The 27,990-nt window shown below is 42.6% G+C and overlaps 2 protein-coding genes across 3 annotated transcripts in view; both read right to left on the bottom strand.

Annotated features, from left to right (window-relative positions):
- LOC118125558 (metal transporter CNNM4) overlaps nucleotides 1-10,928 on the bottom strand; it is a 28,905-nt gene extending 17,977 nt beyond the window's left edge. For both annotated transcript variants that reach the window (XM_035184266.2, XM_035184267.2), the window contains exons 1-4: nucleotides 9,119-10,928; nucleotides 2,300-2,443; nucleotides 1,170-1,304; nucleotides 301-470 (exon numbers count right to left, since the gene is read on the bottom strand). In XM_035184266.2, the coding sequence (XP_035040157.1) occupies nucleotides 301-470; nucleotides 1,170-1,304; nucleotides 2,300-2,443; nucleotides 9,119-10,655 (1,986 nt within the window). In that variant the 5' untranslated portion in view covers nucleotides 10,656-10,928. The remainder of the gene's footprint in view (nucleotides 1-300; nucleotides 471-1,169; nucleotides 1,305-2,299; nucleotides 2,444-9,118) is intronic.
- Nucleotides 10,929-12,256: 1,328 nt separating this feature from the next.
- On the bottom strand, nucleotides 12,257-24,777 carry sec14l7 (SEC14-like lipid binding 7). Its single transcript, XM_035141785.2, has 12 exons — nucleotides 24,588-24,777; nucleotides 23,476-23,551; nucleotides 19,749-19,792; nucleotides 18,364-18,426; nucleotides 17,851-18,039; nucleotides 17,597-17,692; nucleotides 17,450-17,510; nucleotides 17,254-17,337; nucleotides 16,152-16,258; nucleotides 15,917-16,056; nucleotides 14,836-15,005; nucleotides 12,257-14,651 (listed from the first exon to the last, which is right to left on the bottom strand). Exons 1-12 carry the CDS (start codon nucleotides 24,639-24,641, stop codon nucleotides 14,518-14,520), a joined length of 1,218 nt encoding a protein of 405 aa, XP_034997676.1. The 5' UTR covers nucleotides 24,642-24,777; the 3' UTR covers nucleotides 12,257-14,517.
- Nucleotides 24,778-27,990: the final 3,213 nt, after the last annotated feature.

The raw sequence follows: 27,990 nt of genomic DNA, 5'->3' as shown, positions 1-27,990 counted from the left end.
TTCCCAGTGAAGGCTGGAAAAACTGTGTGAACCTCTCGACTAACAACATCAACATGAGCTGACTGGAGCCAGGTCAATGGAAGCAGACTGGAGCTGTGGGTTGCAGCTGCTTTCTGATCGCAGAGAAACATCTCATCATACTTCAGGTCATGTGAAGTGTTGATTTGCATAAAGCTGGAGGTTAGAGAAATCTTAAAGAGTTTAAACCAAAGCTTCATGGAGTCATCCACGTTCACTTTCCTAAGTGCATGGTTTTAACGCGTCCTCAGTGTGTGTCTGTTTATGCATGTGTGCGTTTACCTGCAGAATGAGTATGAAGTAGTCGACAGGTTTACCCCTCTGGTACAGGAAGTGCTGTGGCGAGCGTTTCTCATTTTCGTTGAACTTGATTTCCTGTATGACGTCCGGGTGTCTGAGGATCCTCAGTAAGACTTTTTCTGTGATCAGGAACGGGCTGAACAGGCTCACCTCTTGAGGGAGAGACACAGACAGCAATACATCAGTTTGGTATTTTAATTTGAGTTAGAATTGAAAAGAAATACTGAGCCAGAATAAACAACTAATTCAAAATAGGAAAAAACTGAACATGATATCAAGAGACGAATAATAATAAAGAGTGTTTGAGAGTTGACTCCTTATGACTTGGATCCCATCACCTCTAACTCCATGTTGAATTGATCATAACTGTTTTAAAAATTAAAAAGTATAATACATAGTATATAGAGTATAAACTCTGAACTTTACTTACAGAAATGAAACAAATGAACTGAATCTAGACTTGAGCCGACAATAAATTTCAAACACGAACTGAGATCCTTTTTCTTTTTTAAGGAAAGAAATTTAATATTTATTTAAATATTATTATTATTTTCAAGTTTAAGTTATTATTTTGTTTAAAGTGGGATGTTTTTAAATTGAATGTGGCTGCACTGATATGCATTTATTTAATTTTACCTGTGAAGTTTGAAGGTTTTTCTTTCTCCATAAAATATGTTGATGATAATAAATGTCTATAATGTTCTATTGTTGTTGACATGGTTGAATTCTTGCGGGAAATTCACACCAGGGTCAACATGCATCCGTCCCACAGTGATAGTCACTGAGGAGAGACATTCGTCTGCTGAATGACGTTTCACTGTGACATAAGCCGCCGCCTCCTCAGAGCTCACCTGTGGCCAGGAAACGATGAGCTGCCAACATGAGCTGGGGAGAGATCTTCACCTTACTGTCGGCATCGTGCTTGAAAGCGGAAAAGTCACGTTTGCATTTGTTGGGATCCACCTTTTTCCTGTTTCTGTTATCAGCTACGAAAAGAAAGAAAGAAACAAAGAAAGAAACATAAAGAGGTTTGTCTCCAGGAAATACCTGCGTCCGACTGAGATATAGTCTGGCACATAATCTTCTCTAAAACCACAACTTGTCAAAACCCAAAGCAAAACATTGATACACCTCTTAATTTATGTTAGACACTGTCTTTTTTCATAAATGTTGTAAACGTTGAAGTGCTCTGCTATGTGCAGCATCTATTACACTTCTGTGCATCCTGGAAGAGGGATCCCTCACATGTGACTCTCTCAGCGGTTTCTACAGGTTTTTTCTCCTAGTAGTTTCTTACCCTTGTTGAGGGTTAAGGACAGAAGATGCACACCTTGTTAAGCCCTATGAGTAAAATTGTAATTTTTGAATATGAGTTACTGTATACAAATAAAACTGACTGATTGATTGAAATCAAACCATAAAACAGCTCAAGCTGCAGTCACAGTCAGGGGCAAATTTTCTGAAATGCCAGAAAATGAAATGATTTCCAATCATCCATCAGTACGGATCAGTCTTCTTACTGACAATCAAGTGTGTTGTTACCCCCCAAGTTCTTTACATCAAACAACCACAGATCTGACAGAAATTCTGCCTGATTCTAAGTCGAGGGGAACCAGAGGCTTGTTTACATAAGGCCCAAAATCTATAGTAGAGTGGAAAGGGGCAGGTTCGTGATTTGTGTTATTGTGACTTACATTTTCCAAGGATATCATTATCAAATATCATATAATATAAGACACAACTTGACTGAGAATAATTATGTCTTTTTTAAGTTGTCTTCAATATCGAACAGTGTGTACATGCACTGGTGCGTTGCAAACAGGAGCCGCTAACAGCTAATTCCGCCCATTTGACAAAAGGTACAGTTGGGTTGACGTGGGTTTGGGGCCAAAGTGTAAGAATTTGAAATCTTCCACGTGCGTTTATGTGTTGAGACATTTGCATCTGCGTAATGGCCGCCAACCAGCGAGCGCTGACTCACTATACAGGTCGGATTCATCCAGGATCTCTGACTTGATGATCTCCTCGATGACGTCCTCCAAGGTGACCAATCCCAGCACCTCGTAGAAGGGATCTCCCTCCCCCTCGTTGTTCACTTTCTGGACAATGGCCAAGTGGGATTTACCTGGGGACGAGAGAGAGGGGGAGAGATAGAGAGAGAGGTCATCTAAAGGGTACGACAAGTGGTGAAATACATTTGTGATGCCTTACAGTTTTCCAAGCTCTGACATTCCAGGCTCTTAAAAAGAAATCAACTGCCTGGAAAGTAGGGCAGCATCAAACAGGAGGGAGGGGCGGGAAGTTTGTGAATTTCACTGCAGCAGCTGCTCTTCGAACACACTCGGCCCCCTGCCACATGAAAACATCCTTTCTTGTTTTGTTTTTTTTTTCTATTTTGGAGGCAGCGTAGCGTCAGTTGCGCCACTATTCGATCAGTCAGAGGATTTGTCCTGACTGCTGGGAGGACAGACTGATGCCTTAATATAGCCCAGACTGGACTAAGAGCCTTGGACGAACTGCCAAGACCAGATAAAGAGGAGGGACTGGAGGGAGAGGCAGCAAGGGGAGGGGGGCTGAGAGAGAAGAGGGCTGTGGCAGGGGAAAAGAGAGAAACAACAGATTAATCCATCCCTGCCTCTGCTCTCCTCATTAAAAAAAAAAAACTGTTGACTTGTTTATAGCTGCATTTGGGCTGACATGTCATGCACGCTGATGGCTGCCAAACAGAGCCAAGGACAGAGATGTTATCCACAGGTCAACAAGAGTGGAGCTGCCAGGACACGAACCTGTCACCGTTACTGAGCTTCACACGGCAGCAGCATCCGTCCTCATGATGCTCGGTGATGCTGCGACGTGTCTACATGTATGTGCCATGTGTCATGTGTGTGACACCAAGGTCACCAGACATGTCCCCGCAAATCGGAGACAAACCCTCCTCTTTAGGCTGATCTGAGCAAACGCATGCATCAGTCAGACTTGAGTCAGAAAGACAAAATCAGCGAGACTTTAAATTTAACTTGATTTGGTCTGTCTATAAAAGTGAAACACAAAGTATAGAACAACAAAATTCAAATAAAATAAAATGAATGAACTGACTCCAGACTTAAGAATATAATACATTGTATTATTATTATATTTCATTAAATTAATAATTAATTACAATGCTTTTTCATAATTGAATAGATTTCACAGTGAAAGGACTTAATATATATTGTTTTACATTAATAAGGCTGCACTGAAACTGTATTTATCTTCTTTTACCTCAAATTAAAAACAATCACAACAATCCATTGATGTTTTTTTTAATTTTATTTAAACTAGCTGTCTGCAGAGCTTTATATAAACACTCTGTTGCAGAGGGAAGTCAGAAAACTTTCTGTTCATCCTACCTGGTTTATCTGCAGTGAAGATTTTAAAGGCAATGTTTTTCATAAAATGAAAATGAATTTACTTTATTACTGTTCACATGTCTGGTTTATGTACAAGTTTGAATGACTGACCAAACTGCAGTTATTTCAGGTCTGTTGAGCAATCGACACAATATTCAGACCCAAGTCCACAACTCTTCAAAACAAAAGCTTGAAATTCAGCTTGATATAAAGCATTACATAAACAAAAAAACATTTGCTAAAGAGGAAGTGATTCTAAGAGCAGCACCTGTGACTCCCGTGAATGTCTGTGTCAGTCCGATATAAAAATAATCAGATCATCAAAATGATCAGGTGGCTCAGACACTGATACGGACGGGGCAGCTTTGGCAGGCTGCCAGCTGCCAACCACTGCTGTAGATTACGTGAGGATGTAGAAGAAGACATATTCAAAACAGGCAAGTGTGAGGTCGATAAGATGAATGGTTCTGGAGATATGCGTTCCACATATAGACAAGATTGACAGATGATTGTAGAATTATGGTAAAGGTCTTTATATAACACTTTTCTGGTCTAGATGACCACTCAAAACACATCACAGTACAGTTTTGCCACACACACACACACACACACACACACACACACACACACACACACACACACACACACACACACACACACACACACACACACACACACACACACACACACACACACACACACACACACACACACACACACACACACAGCATCTATGTGCAGCACTTTCTCTTTCATACATCACTCAAACACTGCTGGCACAGCTGTCAGGGGTAATTTGGGATTCAGTATCTTGCCTGATCCACAGCCGCCCTCATTATTCTTAGTAGGTAGGAGTTAGTAGGTAGATGTTTTGATAATTTTGGGGATTGCATTGAATTTCTGAGAAAAAGCTTCCATCAGATATTTTGTTGATGAGTAATTTACCCCATGTAAAAATAATACACGTAGAAAAAAAAAACTTGCTAATTTCAAATGTGCGGCAAATGGAATCTTTTCAAAGGTAACTCATCAGAGTTTACAATAAAAACAATGTCAGCATTAGATCACAGTAACCAGGGTTTGTGCCAGTGCCATATCCTTCTAATACCACACTGAATGCAATTTAATACCAGTTTGGATTGAATATTTATTAAAGAAAAACAGCTGGTGTCTATGGCCCTTACAGGACTGCAATAACACGACCAATCATTTCATTCGACAGTTAAATGATTGGCTGGTGTTCCTGTCCGTCACTAACCGACCTGCACCCTGCACATGAGCTGGGTCTTCAGACATACAGCGCTGAAGCAGAGTCGATAGCCAGACGTTAGCGAGCGAGTCGTGTCAGTCAGTGCACATTCATGTGTTTTGGGGGTGAAGCTTTGACGAGCGGGACAATGGGAGGGGGCGGGATGTACCGTTTGCACACTGTAGCCTGCTCTTGCTAGGTTTTCCAGTATTACCAACCCTTGCTTTAAATCTTTGTTAAAACTTCACAAAAAAGGACTGAAGAGTCTCCTCAGAGCTGCAGTCACATCCAGACAAGTGATGACTTACAGCCAAATATACCAGACTTCTATTCATTACATTTAAGACTATTTATTAACCTCTAGAGCACTTTCACTGCTTTTAAAGAAAATCTCACAAACCTGGGAAAGGGTTCTTACTGAGGATGAATCATTTTTTCCAACTTTAAAATCTCTTTTAATGTTAAGACTCATCTTGTCCAGTAAACTTTGCAAATGTAAACATCCGCTGTAAAAGCTATTTCGGAACAAACTGTGAACAAAACCAAAATGACTTGAGCTGAAGCGAGGCGATGTATGACCAACTCGGATGCTTTGGTTCAGTACCGTTTCAAGACTGTCATCACTATTCACCAGAGGTTTTCACACTATTTGCCTAAATGTTTATATGTTTAGATAAAGCAAAAGAAGAACAGGACTTATACAATGAACATGATCATTACAGCCGCTGGGTGCTTTTTTGGTGTGTTATTTGTGTGTTTGAATGTGCGTCCTACTTTTGAATGATGACGACGACGATGCTGTCTGAGACATGACTCAGCGTGTAAGTAGCCGTTGGCTTCCACACTGAGCTGTGGCTGTTCATGACAGAGCCAACAGGCCGGGTTCTGTGTTGGCTTGTGACAGAGCCAGTTCATACGCTGACGTTAGCCAGGAGGATGACTCATGAGATGAGACAACACACACACACACACACACACACACACACACACACACACACACACACACACACACACACACACACACACACACACACACACACACACACACACACACACACACACACACACAGACACAGACGGCCGTCCCTCCTGCCTAGGCTCCGCAGGAAGGTCCGAGATCACGGTCAGCGCCCCCCCTCGCAGCAGCTTCAGTTCAGTGGTTTTTTCAAGGGCGTTTCAGATGAATGAAACTTTGATTTGAGGGAGACTTCTCCTTTTCCCGACTGAGTGACTAAAACTCACTTGAGCTGACCAACATAAAGTTTAACACCAACTGTTTTGATCATTTTTCAAGCAGAAATGTCAAACATCCACTTTTCCGGTTTCTGAAATGTGAGCCTGATGACAAAACAAGACATCGGGGGTACGGAAACTTCATTCTTTCACAATTTTTCCGACATTTTATGAACTAGTGCAGTGCCTGTTCTAAACTAGCCTGCTTGCTTGTCCTGTGTTAATGCTCTGGAGCTCCTTCAGAATAATTCCTTAAGTGAGTCCCCCTTAAAACATTTCTACAATATACTGTCTCTTTTTACTGACTCCCTGCAAGCAGGATGCACTCTGAAAATGAAACTTGACCAAGTCTTTGACGATCATCTAAACAAGCCTCGGGAGGCGCAACGTTGTTATGATACACGCTTTCTTTTCGAGGTGTGGATATCAGTGCTGAGATCTCCTGCACTAATCCTGTGCACCTGAACGTGCAGATCTTCATCCCATCAGACATGAGGGCAGCAGCTGATTTCACCGATTAGTTCCTGACAGAAGATGATCACCAGTGAAATCCACTGCTGAGTGTTGAGATGGAATAAAAGCCAGATTATATAAGACACTGATGTGGCCGATCAATAAAAATGAGTCTTGTCTTCGCTCTCACATTTGACAGTTACCCAGCAGGCCTGCAGACAGATGGAAGCTGGGTATTATTTCTGCCTGTGTGTGCATCTGTGGGCTTGTGTGTGTGTGTGAGTGAGTGAGTGAGTGAGTGAGTGAGAGAGAGAGAGAGAGAACCAAATAACTCCACAACGTATGGAAGGAGGGATATTACAAAGGAGGGTATTTCCAGATGATTTACTTTCGGAGCTGATCAGTCAAAGGTCAAAGGTCAAGGTCAACACAAGTACGGTCCAAAACACATTTTCCAAGATACCCCTGAAAATAATAGAGAGAGAAGCTAAAGCTTATATCGATCATAAAAGTATTCCTCATCGTATCACGTGTTTGATCATAACACATCTGATGATTCTCTGGATAAGATCAAGTTCACGTTAACTTGTCTGCAGAGTTTTGGAGCATTTTGTGTAGGTGTCTTGTTTGTCATCATCTTCAAATCTCCCGCTGACTGAAAGCACCACACCGAACAGGGCTGAGTAACACTTCATCTAAATATTCCTGAAATGTCTGTTTTTGCATTGGCCTACAGTTCAAAAGTTCTAATTACATCATTATCATCATTATTATTTTAACTGTATTTTTCAGACCTATCAAAATTCCCACTAAAAGTGTGCCTCGTATTGCAATACTTGTCAAAAATAATCATGATTTTTGTTTTGCATATTGTTTGCTGAATGCAAAAAGCCCTTTAAAGGGGACATAGCATGCAAATTCCACTTTGTTAGTGCTTCTACAGGTTAATGTGGGTATCTGGCATGTCTACCAACCCAAAAACTCTGGGAAAAAAACACTCGCGCGTTTTGTTATGGTTCCTCTAAGTCAGAAACGTCATGCTTGAGCGACTCGATTGAGCTTCCTGGGTTTTGTGTCGTAACAAGGAACTGGAAGTCTCCTACATGGTCTTGGCCCCCGTCACCCCCGTCCGTCCGTCACGCCGGGTTTACGAGGACGCAGCGAGGCAGCGCAGCGCCGTTCCCAAGCGCGCAGCCCTGGCTGTTCACACGGGACGAGCATTTCTCCGCTGGTCAGCCCGTGATTCACTCACATGTGGCATTTGTCTGGATCGTTGGGACTGGGAGGCTGCAGCAGCTGCTCGGCGCGACCGTCGCTCTCCCATGCGTGAGCTGGAATTTGTGTCAGCGCCACACAGCCAGCAGTGTGGAAGACTTCCGCAGTGTTCAGCACTACTGTAACACCGGCACAAAGACACCGAGCCCCCCCACTCGTTACGCCGGGTACACCGGACGCGGAAGCGCCGCTGAGCCAGCGCAGCGCCGTTCTCAACGCGCAGCCGCCTGGCTGTTCACACGGGACGAGCATTTCTCCGCTGGTCAGCCCCATAGACTGTATATATAAGGTCAGCCCGCGATTCTGCTTTCTCCGCTTGTTGTTGTACCCGTTGAATGTCGGGGTTCGGGGTAAATGATGGTCTTCATAGCCCCCTCACCTCTCTTTCTCTCTCTGTCTGTCTGCTTGTGTGCTTGTAGTGGATGGGCAGAGGGGGACATTTAATGTGATTGGGAAAATTAAAACTCCAGGACAACAGAAGGGGAATACAAAGTATGGGATGCATATTTGATAATTTATATCATATAAAATATGTAATTTATATCGTTTAAAATCATGGAGGGAGAGGGGAGGGGGAGCTGGCTCATTAGCATTTAAAGGAACAGGCACTCAAAACAGGTCGCTCTGTGGAGGGCTGTTTTATACAGGGTAAAAAGGGTGCTGTTTTATATGATCCTTGTGGTATTTTGACCAAAGTATGTTACAGACATTTCATTAAGACCCCAAGGAACCATATCAACTTGTGGTAAAATGGGCATGCTATGTCCCCTTTAAGAGACTGGAGAAAGAATATTCAAGGCTGGCTCTGCATGTCTCAGATCAGTTGTGTGGCGGTTGAAACCAACTCCTGAGAGACAAATGCCTAAATGATGAGCACAAGTGAAATGTGCTTTTAACATGTTGACTATCTGTTTATCAGCTGCACTGTGCATCACATTTGCTCTGCTGCAGGCTGTGGTGAGTGCTTTAATGTGGGGTGGGCTGTTCCACTCATCGATAGTGCTGATCCACACAGACACAGCCTGAAGGTGGGGAGTGTGTGTTTGTGTCTGCATGCAGTGATGACTGCAGCGTTTTCTAAGAGAACAGTGCAGGAGAGCTTTTCTGTTCCTTGGAGACAGCAGCGGCCATGATGAGGATGAAGATGCTGATGATGAAAGTACACACAAACACACCCACACACACGTGTAGGTTGACCCACCTTTCTTGAACTCCTCCAGCATGGCGTCCAGCTTGGTGTCATGGAACACAAAGTGCACGGGGTGGTTGTAGAACTTGGTGATGGTCTTCAGGGTGGTGCAGTCGTCCGGGTCCACAAACGCCAGGTCCTTCACGTACAGGATGTCCACGATGTTGGACCTCTCGTCATCGTACACCGGTATGCGGGTGTATCCGCTCTCCATGATCTCCGACATGTAGTTGAAATCCAGCACCGCGTCCGCCTGGATCATGAAGCAGTTCCCCAGCGGCGTCATCACGTCCTCCACGGTTTTGGTCCGGAGCTCCAGAGCGCCCTGGATCATGTTCATCTCCTCTTTGACCAGGTCGTTGTAGGGCTCCGTCACTTTCAGCATCTCCACCAGCTTCTCCCGGTTGTACACGGTGCCGATCTCCTGGCCCAGCAGCACGTCCAGCAGCTTGCTGACGGGGAAGGACAGCGGGAAGGTGAGGAGCATGAAGAACTTGGTCAGCACGATGGTGTTGGCGCCCACGGCCAGTCCGTGGCGGGAGCACAGCGCCTGGGGCACGATCTCCCCGAAGATGACGATCCCAACGGTGGAGGCGACCACCGCGCCCAGACCTGATCCGATCAGGTCGTCCAGCAGGATGGTGAGGGTGGTGTTGACCAGGACGTTCCCCAGGAGGAGTGAGCACAGGAGATAGTTCCCTTTGCTGCGGATGGGCTCGATTTTCCGTGCGTCATTCTTCTCCTTCTCGGTGCCGCAGCTCTGGACGATGCGCAGCTCCATGGGGTCCAGCGCCATCAGCCCCAGGTTCAAGCCGCTGAACATGCCCGAGAGCATCAGCAGGCAGGAGATGACGATGCCCTGCAGCCACATGGGCAGCAGGGACTTCTTCTCCTCCACCACCAGCAACCTGCCATCACTGTCCCCCAGCAGCACCCACCTGCTCTCATCCTCCGTCCGCGTGCACAGCGCGTACTCCTTCTGCGGCTCGCTCTTGCGGAGCGGCTTGATCTGGAAGGAGATCAGCCCCGACGTGCGGTGACTGCTGACGTTCATGAAGGTCCCGATGCTGATGTCCTTCGTGAAGTCAGCACAAGTCCGGTCCGGCTCGTCCATCATGCCGCTGCCGCTCCTCGCAGCCGCGACCACCTCCTCCCCATCCTCCTCCACCCCGTCCACGCCAGCGCCGCCTCCGTCCGGGATCTCCGTGAAGCGAATCTGCTTCCAGGCGTCCGAGTGGAGCTGCACCCCGTAGAACCGGAGCTGCATGGAGCTCTCCTCAGTCACCTGGATGACACCGTCGTCATTGGTGGTGGCGGGCTTGTCGCTCCTCTCCAGCCGCATGCCGAGCACCTGGCTCCCGCCGCTGCCGCTGCCCCTGCTGCCGGACCCCGCTGCTGCCGCCGCCGCCGCCGCCGCGACCGCCGTCTCCGTCCGCCCGCCGACCGCGCTCCACAGGCAGATGATGACAGTGAGAACATAACCCTGCTGCCCGCTCCATTCTGTCGCCATGTTTGTTTCACTGCTCGGCGACCTGGGAGCTGACGTCATTTACTCATGTCCGAGCGGCTCCGCCCCCCATCACACGCACGTACGTACGCGTGCGCACACACGCACGCACACACACACACACACACGCACACACACAGGGACACGCGCGCGTTATCACCGCCTACCGGGCAGGGACAGGTAGAGCTAATAAACAAACACACCCCTCTCTCCTCCACGTCTCCCCCTCAGACACGCAGCTCACAGGCCGCTGGTTTTGACCCGTTGCCTGTGGTTGATGCACTGCGGAGCCGCGTCCACACCTGCACGTGCATTTACCCCGAGTCACCCTCCACTCACCCCCGCCTCCCTCCCCCCTCCACGGCCTCGCTATTCTCCCTGACAGGCTCTGGGCAATGCGGCAGGGATGATAATGATGCTGCTGCTGCTGCTGATGCTGCTGCTGCTGCTGCTGATGATGCTGCTGCTGCTGCTGCTGATGCTGCTGCTGCTGCTGCAGACGCTGCTGCTGCTGCTGCTGAGCACAGCACTTTCTCATCCAATTGCATCCGGAGTCAGCTGTTATGTAAAGGCACATGGCATCTGTGTACCAGCCAACCCCCCAAGTCATCTCCCCATCCTCCTCTTCATCCTCCTCCCCCCCATTCTCATCCTCCTCATCTTCCTCCTCCCCATCCTCATCCAACCCCATCCTCATCCTCCTGCACCATCCCCACATCCCTCTGGCCCTCAGCCCGCGCTGGGGCTGCTGGGTGGAGACACACTCAGTGTTTTGTCCAGAGACAGACTCCCTGCAGCTGGGACCTGGTCCCTCTGGATAAAAATAATAATAATAATAATAATCAGAGCCGTGTCACTACTGTTTGACCATCATTATACTTCCTTTAAAAAGCCATTCATTTTTCTGATGATAACTCAGTGGAGTGGTGTCTGATGTCTTCTGACCATCTTTATCTATTATTAGCTCCTAATAGTCAGTGACTGGCAGTTATGTAATCAATCCTCTGCCTTGGCTTACAGCGCCACCCACTGGTGACACCCCTGAAAGTGATGTGAAGTCGGAAAATCTGGTAACGTTACTGCAAAAACGCAGTGGTGGAATGAGTGCAAATATGTACTTGTGCTTAAAACCTGCACATATATATATAGCCTATATATCCCACGCTACTGTCCTTTAACTCCATTATATTTCGGATACTTATTTTACACACAAAACCCATCAAACTTATAGATGAAACAAATGAATTGTATATAAAGTCATTAAAAGCAGCAGCTACAAGAGTCAAATTCTGCTGAAGCATCAATGACTCGGGGTTAATGATCTGACTCATGTCAGAATCAGTCACAGAGACTGATTTTATATTTTTACACTTTATTATTATTATTATTATTATCAGTCTTACAGTTTCAAGCACCTGCATGTCTTTTCATGTGAGTGTGTAATACTCTGTACAACTCTAAAGTATTTGTAAAGATCAAATTGGATCTGCTTGTTCTCAATAATGATTGAGGGATAGTGTTTAAAATGTGTCCTATCAGATATCCTTACTGTGTACAGGATCAAGCATTTCTTATGTCAGATATTGATGTATGTGACCCCGTATGTAAGCCTGATGCAATAAAGCAGCAATTGTGTCCATATATGAATATACAATTTCTGACTTTATTATGAGTAACATTCCCATGCAAGCTAAATGTAACCAGTTTCCATAAATTCAAAAAGTCATTCATTTGTTATACATACTTATTATGTATTGAGCACTAAGATCCTTCATTTCAACACATTACAACAGTCAGCACAGTACATACATACATGTTACCTGTGTGTGTGTGCGTGCGCACGTGTGTGTGTGTTAGTGGTTTTACTTCTTTGAAACACACAATTCAAACAAACACTTCAGTCGAGTGTCTGGAACAACACAGTATTCATCCTTCTTTACTAAACACTTTCCGGAATGCTGGAGGAATCAAGGTCTTTCAAAATCTTTGAATCTTGATTCCCTTCCAAGCAAAGCAACAAACAGTTTTTGTGATAATTGGATCATAGGTTTTTTTTACAACAAACATTTCTCATTACTTTCCTCACTTTTTCAAAATGTTCACTCCACACAGGCAACACAACAGCTCTCAGAGAACATGATGCGACAGTTGGTTCACTTTAACTCAACCACCACCAAACCTCTGTGTATTTACACTTCATTTGTACATTTAAGACTATTTAAAACAAAAATGTTTCAAATTAAACATAACACAAAATTAGACTGTAAATTAAAAAGTAAATTAGACAGACATCTGCTACATTCTGTATATTTACCTTTAAAAAACAAGTGTTTTCTATGCATTGCTGGAAAAAAAACCTGAAGCATATTGCAGAATCTATGATTCACACTATGATGCAAGGTAGAAAAATCTATATTCATTTAGGAATGTGTGGTTCTTTTATTTTAATGGAATCTGGATTTATGCATAAACAAGATGCTACTTTAAAGAGTTGTGATACATGTTGTGATCCCAATGGTTGTTAGCGTTATGAGAGACAAATGTCAGTGGATTGTAAGATGTGTTTGAAGTGCATTGGTTTTTAAAAGGGTGAACCGAATATGAATATGTGTAAAATACTCTCAATAAAAATTGTAAATGCAAATTTGTTTGGTGAAACTGTCTGCACCAACAAATCACACCCTGAGTTTAAAATATAAAAATAAAAATCCTAAAGCCTTTATGACTTCAGTTGAGCTCGTGTTTACATGTCCGGAAATAAACGTGTGTTTAAAAAGCAACATAACAAAAGCTGAAACCTTTTGTTAAGGCCAATCTCCTGTGGTGTGACTTCTCACCTCGCTGTGGGATGACTTAGTGCGTCAGTGCACCGTGACATCACTCAGCCTGTTCACATACCCTCTAACAACCAGTTTACAGGCGACTTCTTGGAGCCTGTGGTGGTGACGGTCACTTGCCAAGAACTCCAGGTATTGTTGTGTTTACAAGACAAGAGGTTATAAAACCTTGTGACAGACAGAAGTCATAGAAGCAGAAATAAAACAGGAGTTAGTGATTTAGTTTGCTGGTGAGCTCAGATTGCTGTGGTTGACCAGTAAGTAAACAGCTATTCATTGATGCTAATATTGGCTATAGCGACAGCAAAAGCGTACATATAGCACCTTTAAGTGACTTCCTGTAAAGAAGAAGCCTGGTTTGTGTAATCAGGGTGGGGGGTTATAGAAAAGTGATTTCCCCAGGTCCATTTCTCCTCGAGAGCGCTGGTTTGTTTCTAATCATCATTTTACAAGTGCACGTCTGCATAATAAAAGACTGCAGAGATAGAAAGCGATGGCTTTCATTAATTCAAAACCCGAATAGAGATGAAACTAACACGACATAGCTTGTTGAAGTCAGTTTTCTCCACTGAACATTTGACCGGTTATTGATTTTCAATACTATTTCACTAAGACTCAAAGAGAGCAGCTTTTTTTTCCAACATGGTTAAAATACAAACGCCATGTTTCCAAAAATAATTGGGGGGTTACAAGTGAAATCCACCTACTGATCTGCTGCATGTACGGTCTGTGCAGGTTTACGTTCTCCCACATTACACACAGAGCCTGGATGTAAACGCACTGACTGCCAGCTGTGGTTACAGGTCCTACTAAACACATACATATCAGTGATGCAGGGTTTGGTCACTAGTGAGACTTTTTTGCTTTTCCTGCTGTTCAGATACTCTTAAATCCAGTTAACGCTAATCACTAATTACAAACTTATACATACACAATGAACAGAGGGAGGGAATGGAGAGGTTAATAGTCCACCGGTCAGTTTTTGTCCAGGTTACCCGAAAGAGGGTTAATCCATCCCCGAGGCAGGAGCACTGATCAGGGATCAGGGTTTCCATGTGAGCACTGGATCACTGCAGCCTCCCGTCTCCTCTGCTGCAAGGATTCTGCATCTGTCCGTCCAGAGGAGGGGGAAGAACCTCGACTTTGTAGCTCACCCTCTTAGACTGAAGGATGCTGTAGCTGTTATCAAAGCACAGCACGTCTGCACAAAGTGAAGGACAGAATTCACAGCGGTTAATCCACAGACGACGGTTAATTTGGGGGAAATGCGTTTATTTGCGTTTTTTTTTTACGAGCAATCGACTGAAGAAGTAATCCAGTAATCTGTAAACCTATTCCTGTAACTACACTGATATACAGTAGATTAGCGTGTGGAGGTGACTCACAGACTCCAGGCTCAGGGCAGGTGAGCCAGCTGTCTTCAGGGACCAGATGGGCATTGTAGCGTTCACTGGGCAGCACCTGCAGCATCTCAGCTACTTTCTGACCGCCGCCGTCCTTGGTCCGTCGGTAAACTCCGAACCCGATATCTGCTCCATCACTGGCAAACTGACACCTGGGAACGAGCGGGGGGGCCGGAGTTTCATTGACCAAATTATCACAACTCTCTCCTGTGTTTTTCAATTCTTCATCTGTGACACATTTTTAGGATTTCCATAAGAACAGCATCAAAAACTGACACACTTCACATTCGCATTGTAACTGATAGGAACTGATAAACTTGTTTTAAAGAAACTCAAGTCCTGGGTTTTACCTGATTAAAAAATCCAAGTTTGACGGATTTAATAGTTCTAAGCTGAACACTTACTATTAATTTGAACAGTTTTACACAATTTACAGAAGTTAAAGACTCACTCTGTGATTTTGTGTCTCTGAGCCCTAACCCTCCAGACAGCTCAGGGCTGGTGTTTCTAAACTCAACATACAATAATTCAGGATGAGTTTCAAAAAGTGAGGAAGACAATTTGGAATTGTTTTTCCAAATATTGTTTAAAAAAGTCTAAATCACGTTTCACATTCAAAATGTTTAACTTCTGTTTTTGTCAAATCAATCTATAGACAGTTCTTGGAATATTTTTCCAATAATCTGTCGAATACAAAAAAAAGTGTGGCAGACCTTTTTCAATGTTGCAATTTGCTGTGACATGACTTGTTTTGATTTACATTAAAGTCAGCTTAGCAAGGGTGTGTAAACCTTTTAATACCCACTGTATTTATGATTTTGGAGGGCAGTCGGCTGTGTTTAACAATATATTGCCTTTCTGCAGCAATAAATCTATTTATTAGCAATTCTTAGAAAAAAAGGAAAATTGATGGAAAACACTGATTAAACTAGCTGGTTAAACATTATTTACATTTTTGAGCTGCTAGAGAAGGCCCAAAACAGCACATTAGGGTTTAATGTTTAATGTTAATGTTGGTTGGTTTGGAGCGTACTATAAAAAACAAGATTAATGAATTTTGTACCTCAGGAGGCTGCTGGGTACAGTGACATCACACTCCAGCTGGAAGATGGAGCCGCGGCTGATGGTCACGCTATTGTCGTACTGAACCTTCACTGACTCCTGAACATAGTACGACCTGGGCACTGTACCGCCGTACTTGATCTGCAACCGCAAAAAACACAAAACATCCTCACCTGAATCACCACATTGGACAAGGACAGGAACGCTCCCGGTCAGTGTTTTCTCTTTGCTCTCACCATGGTTCTGCAGCTGGGGTCTCCGTCGGGATCAGTCAGGGTTCCTCCGTACACCACAGGAAGCTGCTCTGGGTCAATGTGTTTACGTAAAACTTCTTGCCAGTTACCTACGGACAGACGGAGGTAGCGTGTTGATTTGATTGAACAATTAAGAGCTTTTAGTCCTGCTAGTATGGCAAAGTCAGCGTTACTGTTTGTTGCAGGCTGAAAAATCTCTTTTTGCCTTGAAGTTAGTTTGAGACATTCCTGGTGCCCATGTGGTCCTCGGCACGACCACAGAGTTTTATGTGAAGGTCTCGACAGTAAATGATGCAAAGAGAGCCGTCCCTGAAGTGACAGGGGAGAAAATCCATAGACTTCGTTGTGTGTAGGAAGCTGTTTTAAATGTCTATAGGAGGCTCCAGCAGTCTGAGATGAGTCCCAGAGTTTGTTGTTTTAGCAAAAAAAAATGTCCTCTTTGTGTTTCCCCTAACAGGGTTTTTTCTGTTTTCTGCTGAGTCACAGCAAGAGAAGTCAGCACAAATTAGGTTCAAGGCCTATGGATATTACACACAGACACACGCACACGCACACGCACACACGCACGCACATGGAGGTCACTTTGAGTAGAGATGTCGGTGCTGCCAGTGAGGACACAAGGACCAATTACAAAGACTCATAACTCCTCGTGTTCATCAGTATTGTTCTATGAAAACCTGGAAAAGTGTGAACCTGTGTTTTAAACTCTTCCCCTCACACATACACTCTTTTTATACCACCTACATTTAATTGAGAAAGAATGTGGTCAGTTTATGAAATATGACTTCTTGTTAAATGTGAAATATAGAATATCAACAACAACATTAATAATAATAATGACAGGGTCCACTCTGCATAATGAGTACTCTGAAGTGAAATTTAGTTTGCAATACTTAATTTTCAAAGTGTGCTATTTATTGCTACTTTACCAAATAAATGAACTGGATGCGTTTTGCACTGCCTGCTTAAGTTATCATTGTGAGCATGTTAGCGTGCTTACATTAGCATTTAGCTCAGAGCACCACTGTGCTGCAGGACTCTCTGCACACTGGGTTAAAAAGACAAAAGTCAAAAGTTGACTCACTTCCTAAAACGATGATCTTGTGCCGTGTTTCTTCAGAGAGGAAGTGCTTGATCAGGTTGTAGGCCATGGGAAACAGTTTAGGAGCTGCAGCAAAAGCAGAACACCAGGAGAGAATTAACAGGGTTACATTAAAACTAGTCTAAAATCAGGTCAGACAAGCACCTAAAGGCAAAGAGCCACAGAGGAGCTGAGGTACCTTTGATAAGAAGCACCCTTTTCAGCCCCTCTGGGTAGTTCTCCTCAAACATGGTGAGGATCTGCAGGGGAGGGAGAGAGTGGCGACAGGCTGCAGCAGTTAAACACGGATAGAGAGACGGAACATCAGTGTTAGTGCAGGACAAACCTCTCCATAGGTCTCAATAGCGGGTTTCCATATGTGTTTCAGTCCCAGGCCTTCACAGTCGTGGATCAGAGTGATGGCTTCAATGTTCCTCCCCAACTGAGAGAGAGCGAGAGATGGATAAGTTGAAGAAATATTTAGGGATGGGGGAGAAGGAGGGGATGGAGAGGAGGAGACACAAGGAGATAAAAAGAAGGGACAGAACGACAGCAGAGAGGGGAGGAAGAGACAAGGGAGACAGATGTTTTGGCCCCGACCTTCTCCGACTGCCTCTGACACTCCTGTCGCAGCATCTCCGTGTGTCTGATCTTGGTCTTCAGTAAGTCCTGTTTGGTGGCTGACTGCAGCAGACCTTTAGGATCCAGAGGACCAATCACATCGTACCAGATGGGGCTCCCCTCTCTGTCGTAACCACACATTCCTCCGGACGCATACTTCTCAATCACCTGACGAGAATAAGAGTGAGATTGTGAGTCGACACCAAACTGCAGAGCGCTGGACACCAGTCTTCAGAACATCTGCGACAACTGTCTCATTTAACCAATTTTAAAAAAAGGTATTACTTAGGTAGTCCAGGTATTACTCATGTTGTCTGGGCATAAATCTGTTCACACTCCCTAATGGGAACAAAAAGCCCCTGTAAAGTCAATCATTACATTTTACAGTGAAGACATGTTTTTTTTAAGGTTAGGTTATGGTTTAGACAAGTAGTAAGTAGGTTAGGGCTAGATTAAGTGTGTGTGTGTGTCAACATGTGTTGTTATGTTCACCTCTGGAGGCTTCCAGTCAGAGATGATGGTGTCTGCTTTCATCTGCCTCCTGAACACCACATGCTGCAGACAGACAGACACACAGACACACAGACAGACACACACACACAGAAAGAGAGGTAGCAGTTATAGGCAGTATTCACACATGCTGAGCTCCCAGCCTTGTGATCTTCAAACACAAATAAATCAGGTGTAACTAACTGTTGGAAAAACCAACCTAAAGTGAACAACATCAAATCTGCAGAATAGCTTTACTGCTCCAGGACACAGACAGCACACTCTGTTTTTCTTCCAGAACATATTCCCTCATTGGGTTAATTTACACTTTTCACAGCTTTTTCACAGACATTAAACCAATCAGTGACCTCGAGCTGTAACAATCAGTCAGTTCACCGATTATGGAAAACAACCACATCAGCTCTAAGAGAGAGTTCCGAGCTTCACATTCTACGCACGTGTTGTGGATCAATATTGAAATTGATTCAGTTTCATTTTCCTGCTTTATCGATTCTTTTTTGAGGAAAAACTGGCGAAATGTTTTGCTCTTTCATTTGTCACCCATCTGTAGTTCAGTCCAGTGGTTCCCAGCCTAGGGGTCGGGCCCCTGCAAAGGGTCACCGCCCTGTTCAGACCTGGTATTAACATCTGTCCTGAGTGGTCAGATCACAAGTGGACAGCCTGAGAGGCACCGTGGACACATTTGAGATCCGAACACTCATGTGGCCACTATCGCTTGAATTGAAGGGCACATTGAAGGGCCGCCTCCTCAGCTGACATCCTCTGACCTGCTACAGTTTCATAATGAACTGAAACTATTTTACACATTTACACAGACATATTAACAGTGGACACATCTGGGTAAATACATGTGTATTTGCATAAAGAGCAGTGAGGTGAGATCAAATCACAAGTGGACACTGGAGACACATCCAGGACGTATTTTAACAAAAGGTGTGAACAGCTGCCCTCTTGTGATCACATATCTGTTCATAAAAAGTCTGAACAGAACCTGAAGGGTCGTGAGATGATTAATGAAAGACGACAGACAAAAAACTGCTTTTGAACTTTCCTCCTATCTTAACTTTTTTGACAGAGGACAATTTGACCTCTTTGAACTGTGTCCTTGAACAAGAAACAGAGTCAAATAGATACAGGCTTCCACTATCACAAGTCTAAGAGGTTGGTAAACGCAGGTTTAATCTTTAACCGTATCATAAGATTAGCAAAGTCTTTTTTGTGTGTGTGTCCTAATTTCCCTTTAAAAAGTGGAGCAGTGGAAGGAGAAGCAGTAGAAAATAGAAAATACGCAAGGAGAGTACAAGGGCTTTAAACCTTCTGCTCATAAGTCATCACTCAAACAGCAGGAGACTGAACAAAGTGCTCACCTTTCTGATCATGGCTTCAGCTTTCACAACATTGAAGCTACGGGCTGGAAAAGAAAAACATCTTTATTAGACATCAGATCAGACTAGAGTTGGTGTTAATGAACACTTTAAAGGCAAGTTATTGTCATAATGAGGTTGTGAAATGTGCTGCATTTCTCATCTTATAAGATGTGTTACCTGAAGCCAGATATTTATGAGAAGCACAAAGACAAATTATCAACTGTACGTAAAAGCTGTAGCACTGCAGAACTGAGCGTGTCTGATAGTGCTTCAATGGAGATTTAGACATCGCTCAAAACGTTCAGCCTGTTCTCTGTCGAGCGAGGACACGTCAAGGTTATCAGTCAATGTAAATATTGATCCTGAGTGACGGGGACCCCGATCGATCCACGCCTCCCTGGACAGTCAACAGATGCCATGTCCTGTTGCGGTCTATAGATCAGCGCTGCAGCGGTGGACGTGGATCACTCAACACACTCTGATGCAAAAATGCTGTTTTATTGTTATGCTCTTTCTAAAGAACAACAAACCTGCTCAAAGACTGAACACAACAAGATGATACTGCACATTTTTGATTAGAATAATGACCATTGTCATTAAAATGGTTATGTTTTCTTTTGTGGGGGGTGGCAACGAAACATTATTTTCAGGATAAATGAATTGGCTGATTATTCTCTCCATTTAAGAAACAACTGATTAGTCTAGAAAATGTAAAAAATTGTGGAAAAACCAAAAAATATGGAAATGACATGCATATCCATTAAATCTTTTTGACAGGTGCTGGAAATATCACAGAAGGTTTGACAAAATTAGAAAATCTGCCCATTTAGAAGCTCCTGTAAGAGGGTTTATATGCCGGCCCTGTATTGTGAGCAAACTGGCATCACCAATTATCTGTCAATGGATTTATCAAAGGGGAGCATTGTGTACTGTTCGTATTATCTACAGTAGTTAAAATCTACACCTCACAACAGCGGTCTACTGTACGTTTCTCTCATGTTTGGGATCCCAGGAGCACAGAAGTTGTCATCATTTCCTCCACCAAGGAGCTTATGTTTTTATCCCTGTCCTTCCTGTTGGTTTGTTTGTTTTTAGACCACAATAAAACAAGGAAAAGATTAAACCTGAACCTCGGTGGAAGGATGCGATATGGGTCAGAGAGAACCATTAAATATTGGTGCCAATCTGGATCAGGGGACAGATCCAGGAATGTGATTTATTACTTTCTTTAACATTGCAATTCACTTTGACATTTTCATTGATTTCTCAGATCTTGATGAAAGAAAAACTCAGGCATGTTAGGGGACTGACATCAACAAGTGTTTGAATTTTGGTGCAGCTAGATTGAATTAAGATGTTTGGCCTTGGCTTGAGAGCCATTCAAGTTGTTTGTGTGTTTTTATCCATTCGCCTGTTGTGTTTGATTTCATCTCATATTTGTTGGCGTGTCCGTGTCAAATGTTTGTGTTATTATTCTGTTATGTGCAAGTTGTTTGTGACAGGACAGGATTAAAATCAAAACCCATGTGTCCTGGTGTATTTGGAAGAATAAACGCATATGTTAGTTTAATTCAGTATCTTGACGTCTGCCTTCATCTCAGCTAAACGTTTAGAGGAGCTGCCAAACTGATGTGGACATGAGTATGATTGATAACTGAGAGAGGCTAGCACGGGGGTCCACTCACAAAAAATAGTCTCCAACCGGGGAAAGAGGCCCCAAACAGTGAAACCACAAAAAACAGGGGGGACTCTTTTGTGTGTTTTAGCAAATTTTACTAGAATCCTGTGAAGTGAATCTGACCTAATAAAGTTTGTAAGTAGAGTTAATGAGTTTATGCCAAGGATGGCATATGAGAATAGCTGCAGCTGCTTCTAGCCCGGAAGCCTAGTAACGGTCGCGTGAGATAAGACCTGACTGCATCTGTATTGGTAGGGGTAGTACGCCAAAGTAGCTCATATACTGAACACCGCTCAGGGCTCAAAGGACTGGTTCAGTGAGAAACAGCATAGTTGGCTCACCTATAATACCCCACTTGCTCTTAAACCAGCTGTTAGCACCAGAGTGAACTGGCCTGGGTGCATCATGAGCAGGTCAACAAAGACGCGAGCAGTTCATTTCTAATAATGATCTTTGATCTGAGATAATATGGCTTTAGTTTTAGTTTGAGGTTCACGTACTGCATGAGATATTTTCCACCAGTTCAATTGAACAGACAAGTTGTTTCCAGCCTTTTTGGCATCTAGTCAGTAAAAAGAGGTCAAATCCTCTAATGTTGCCTCATAGAGGAAAAATTCCTTGTTGGTAGAAGGTCGCACCTGTAGACAAACAACTGGCGACATGGTGACAAACACAAGTACAGGATCCTGCACTTGTTCTAAGGGCCAGAGGGTGAAAAGGCTGAGAACCACTAAATTAGAACAGGATGAAATAAAAATATGACAGGCGTCAGTACCAGAGTCTCTAACTCAGGTATTTCCACATAGCCCTCCACTGAAACCGCCGGATGCACGTGTAAAAACACATGGGAACAGGTTCGTGTGTGTGTGTGTGTGTGTTTGTGAATGTGAGGTGATTCAGGGCGAGCCTGAGGCATTAACCCACCCACCCCCCCATGGCATCTAAACAATTTTGAATAGTGACATCTAATACGCAGCCTTTCTTTGGTTTGTTTCAGGGGTAAGTCGACTGTCGTGTTCCCGCCCATCAACTCAAGTTTCTCAAGTTTGAAAAGCTTTCGAACAAGAAGTGCTCAAAATGTGAAAGAAGAAAAAAAAAAAAAAAGGTCTGATGCACAAATTTTCCTCTAATTTCTGTTGTGTGTGTCCCCAGCTGGACACTGGTTTTCTGTAAGAGGTCACAGCATAAAAATAACACATGGGAAGCACGAGTTTTATCTTCAGAAATGTGTTTTATTTTATTAAATATAAATAAAGTATTCATTTGTTTTTAAAATGTAAAATCTTAATCTGAGAAGTCACTATAGTTGTTAAATCAACGTAGTGGATTAAGAAGAAAAATATTTCCCTTTAAAACGTCGTGCAGAAGCATAAGAAGTATATGTGCAATACTTCAGTAAATATTTTTAGAAAGATTACAAAATAACTACGGATTTCCAGGAAACTTGTTGGAAGGATGTGTTATTGATTAGCAAAGAACCTGTTACATGTTGGTGCAGATCTGGATCAAAGGGCGGATGTCTTTAATATTATAGGATTGTGCGTTTTCCAACGTCTGATGATTTCTCAGAGAATAATTTCTGGGTCTTGATTAAAAAAAAATCAGGCAGGGTTAGGGAACTGATATTTATGAGTGTGTGCAACGTGGTGCAGATCCAAAATCTGGTGCCTAGGGTCTTGACAGAGGAATGCACTCTACTGAGTACTAGTTATATTCTACATCCTAATGTCTATAAGTAAAATAGCTGTTATATCAAAACAAGACAAAAGCTGAAAGGAGATTATGTAAGCAATACTGTAAGGACTCAATCATTACATTTAGCTGACGCTTTTATCCAAAGCGACTTACAATAAGTGCATTCAACCATGAGGGTACAAACCCAGAACAACAAGAATCAAGTAAGTACAATTTGCTTCAAGAAAGCCAAACTACAAAGTGCGACATTTAAGTGCCATATAAGTGCTACTAACTATATAGAGAGATTTTTAAATATCACCTTGTACTTGGATGTGTGTGTGTGTGTTTTTCCTGGGGGTCTGTAGGCCTCACCTCTGAGCCAGCGGAGGAGGTAGTGGTCGTGCTGTGCAGGCAGGTTGGGGAGGATGTCCTGGATCCTCCCACGGAACTGGAGGAAGAGAATCAGAAGGAATTGAAAGTTAAATCTTTGGATGTTTTCACTTTGATTTAAAAATGTAACCAGGGACAGTGACAAGGAAAAGCTCTACACTTTGGGAAATATTTGTCTTTTCACAGAGTGTAAAATAAGAAGATCGATACTTTAGGACTGTCACGATATTCGATTTTCAGCATGTGATTATCAAGTCCAGCAGAGTTCACAATAACAATACTATTGCAGTATTGAAGACTTTATACAAATGCCTACGATGCTGTAGCGTGAACCAGATAGTAATTGCATCTCAGCGGAAACAAATTAAAAATATTTGAAAGGTGCTCCAATAACATAATATCAAAATGTAATTTTTATTAGGTTAGCTTAGCATAAAGACTGGAAATCGAGGGAACCTGTTAGCCTGGTTCTGTCCAAAAGCAACAAAAGCCACCAGAAGCTCTAAAGGTCATTTATTAACATGTTGTATATTATTTACAACTTTGTATGAAGCTAATTTACTAAAAATGAGTCAGGGTTTATCAGAATATCTCTCTTAACCTGACGAAGTGATGTGAATGCAATATAGAGTGAATTATATTCTATATTATTTTTCTAATCTCTTCTTCTGTTTTAGTTTAGGAAGCTGTGGTTGAATCCATGATCTTAATGTCAGTCATCTGTTTAATGTGTTGTATTTTATAATCTTGGTCTTTTTTTAATGGAGATTCTTAAATATAGTTAATTTGAGTAAAAAGTTCCATCTGAAAAGCAGTTGAGCAAGAATATCGAGTCGTATAAAACATAACTATACTCAACTTAAGTGCAAGTACCTGCAAACTGAGTAACTTCAGCACTATGGATACGAGTCACGGAAACGCAAACCTAACACAATATTACTATGGACACACAACAGTCACAGGTTCATTATAAGTGATAACAAAACAAAAGCAACCAGTAGAGCCCAAAGTTAAACCAATCTAACCTCACACATCACAGATGCACACTCAGTCCTCCTGGATATAAAAAATGATATTGATGATCAATATCTTACCTCTGTTAAGATTTCAGCCTGTCTCGGGCTCAGGTCTCCCACTCGTCCACTCATGTTTCAGCTGAAGCGTTGCTCTGACAGAGGCTGAGTCTGTGAAAGAGCTGCAGTGGAGGGAAGTGTAGGTAGAGTAGTAAACACCCCCCTCACACACACACACACACACGCACGCACGCACGCACAAACCTTTACCTTTCAGCTGAAGGCCGAGGATTGCGACACTGACAGTCTCCCCATGTCTCCTCCTGTTTGTCAGAGATAAGCAGTTGCAGAAGAAACAAGGGAACACTTCTCCGTATAAGCAGCACACTAACATTTCATAAATGATGTTTACATTATAATGTAACTGACCTTAAAGTGTTTATATATTTGTAAGCAACTATCACTCCTGTGAACACCAATAACTGGAGGCTGCTGGATTGTTGTTAATGGTTATTCACTTCTAAACTTCTAAATTGGGGGATTCAAAGTGTTACATAAGAAGAAATATATTCATTTACAATTGTAACTCGTGCATAAAGTAAAATCATACACATTTCATATCACTGGATTGTACAGTAATTATTGTTGCATTAGTGACTATCACTAATGTTACAGCTGGTAAAAGTCCGGTATATTTATAATTATATTTTATAAAATGAATGAATAACGTTTATCTTTATCTATAACAAATGATTTATATGTTGATTATGTTTTGCATTAAGTCAACTTATTTTATTAAGTTATTGATAAAATGCAATGTGTCCCTGTGAAATGTAATAGAGTACTGTTAGTACAGTTACAGTACAGTCCAAATCCTTTAGGTTAAATTAAATTAGAGTATTTCAATAAAGGAAAGATTACAACATTTTTCATAAAACTTAGTTTATTCTTTAAATACACAAGCTCTTCAGAAACTGATTAGGACCCAGATACCAGGTTCACCAAAAAATAAAGCTGGTGCTTATGAATAAATAGATGATTTACACATAACAACACTTTAGAAACAATCATAAAGCATAAAAGTACTTCTTATTTTGACAAAGTGTAGAGTTGTTTTAATTTTCAGAGAACGAAATAATTATTATTTACCTTCCAAAATATTACTGCCCTGATCCAGAATATGAAAAAAAAAAAAAATCAAACCTCGAGAAGGATTTTCTAAAAATGATTCAACCAGTTTCCAAAGCTCCAAAGTTCAACTGATGAAAACAAAGTGGTTTGTACTTTGTCGAGATCAATCAGCTGTCCACAAACCATCCGCTCAGTTTTCAGCTCATTTGCACAGAAAGTGAAACCGGTTGACTTTCCCCGAATTAAACTTTTTGTTAAGCATCAACCCACCGCTGCCACGTGGAGGGGAAATTCATGTTCAAAGAATAAAGTGAGATGATGGTGATCCACATTAAAGGCCCCTGGACACAGCACTGTGATAGTGACAGGGTCAGTTAACCGTATGTCACACTATTCAATTTCCTGATGATTAAAAAAAAAAAAAAATCATTGAACTTGCGTTGAACTTTATCCTGCTCTGTCCAAACATACTGATAACGGAGGGCGACTACATGACAGATGTCCCTGCTGACCAGAGGGACTGAACTACCCGTCAACTGTTAACAACTTAACGTGGAGGTTCAGAAAGACAACTCCTCCTGGGATACATGTCACATTCACTTGTGTCACGTAACCAACATGCTGAATCATGTTTTAATGAGCATGTATGTGTTGGCTACCTATTACCTAAGCTACCTAAGCGTTGTAGAACAGATCAAAGCCACTTTTGTTTCATCTTTACCTCCACATTTGTCTCAAACTCAAGCTATCTCATTGCATTATGGGAATTTATATTTTCCACCTTAAGCCAAAACAATATATTTGATTCGTTTAATATTCCAGGGCGTCTTTTTTCTCTCATTGCTACACAAACTGCAAAATTAATTTGGCCTACATCCTATCAAAAATATTCTTCTAGTCTTTTTTAAAACTTTTATACCAATGATTCCAAAAATAAGTCTTTGATATTAAAAAAAACAAAACAAAAAGATACAATCTCTATGCATACAATATATCTTATACATGTGTTGGAACAGAGCTGACTGAGAAGTGAGACGTGAAAACGGAGCGCCTCACCTGGGGTAATGTGGACAAAGCTTCTTCAAACTAATCTGGTTGTGTTTGTTTTAACAGAGATGTAACGTTCTCTGCGCTCTTATCTTCTGAATTTTTAAAGAGTATTCATTAACCACATGACCCTCCTGTAACCACAGCACTTGTATTAGGAAATTGGCAGTTCTGAGCAAGCTCTACATTTTGAGGGAGAGACGAGAAGCTGGTGAAGAAAGGAGTACCCGCTTCAAAACCTACTCACAACTATGGCAACACCCGGTAACTGAAAAACCATCTCCCGTTCTAATGGATCTAAAGTGGCTCAGAGCTGCTCTGGAGATGCACTGAAATCATATAAAATACAAAACCAATGCAACGCTTTTCACTGCTCGGTGAAATACTTTGAGTTCCTGCTCCAATCAGCACCTGAGAAGACAACCGCTGAGTTCAGAGCACCTATGACGCGTCAACAACACTTACATTTGTGACACACATATGAAGCTACGGTGGTTAGCTTGGCTCAGCAGGAAGATTGGAAAAAAAAGGGAAACTGCGAGCCTGGCTCCAAAGGTAAAACAATGCAATAATTAACAACATAGTTTTGTTTAGTTAGTGTAAAACCAAGATGTTCAAACCACAACCATCTGATGATGTGAACAAATTGACGTAGATAGACTGTTTTGCCTTTGGACAGAGCCTGGCTGGTTTCCAGTCTCCGGTGCGATTCCAGTCATTGTGCTGAGCTTGCGCAAACCTGCCTCTCGGCAATAGCAGCAGCCTGTCTTTTCATTCAACTTGAGAAAGGGATAAAGCAATATTTACCAAAATGTTCCAACTATTTCTAAACTTTAGATTTTAGGTTTGAGATGACTTGCAAAAGAAGAGCCATAAAATGTGAAGTAAAGATCACCTCAGCTGAAACACTGAAGAAGAAGAGATCTCCTGAAGTAATGAAACTCATTGGCATTTGAGCTTGAACTGCTTAAATATGGTGCGTGACGAAAGGCGACGCTGCTGCTGATAAACCAACAGCCGAAGTCCAAATGTGTAGACAGTCAAAGTAAAACAGCAGGATGGAGACTTGTGTCATTGGATCCTCTTAATGGCCCAAACTGCATCATAAACAGGTCACATTTAAGTTTTAAGCAAAATCATTTGTGGAGTTCCCCTGTAGGTGGCCTGGACACATTCACCCCCCTTGTGGTGAGTGGGTGGTGGTAACCTCCAGCAGGGCCCTTATGTCGTTAACTAGTGATTTGAGAGAATGAATGGCATTAAATGTGGTTGAAATGACCTTAGTTACATGCACTTCGCTCCCAAA

Source organism: Hippoglossus stenolepis, chromosome 18 (assembly GCF_022539355.2).
Source record: "Hippoglossus stenolepis isolate QCI-W04-F060 chromosome 18, HSTE1.2, whole genome shotgun sequence".
Taxonomy (NCBI): domain Eukaryota; kingdom Metazoa; phylum Chordata; class Actinopteri; order Pleuronectiformes; family Pleuronectidae; genus Hippoglossus; species Hippoglossus stenolepis.
This window is presented reverse-complemented; position numbering and strand designations above follow the sequence as displayed.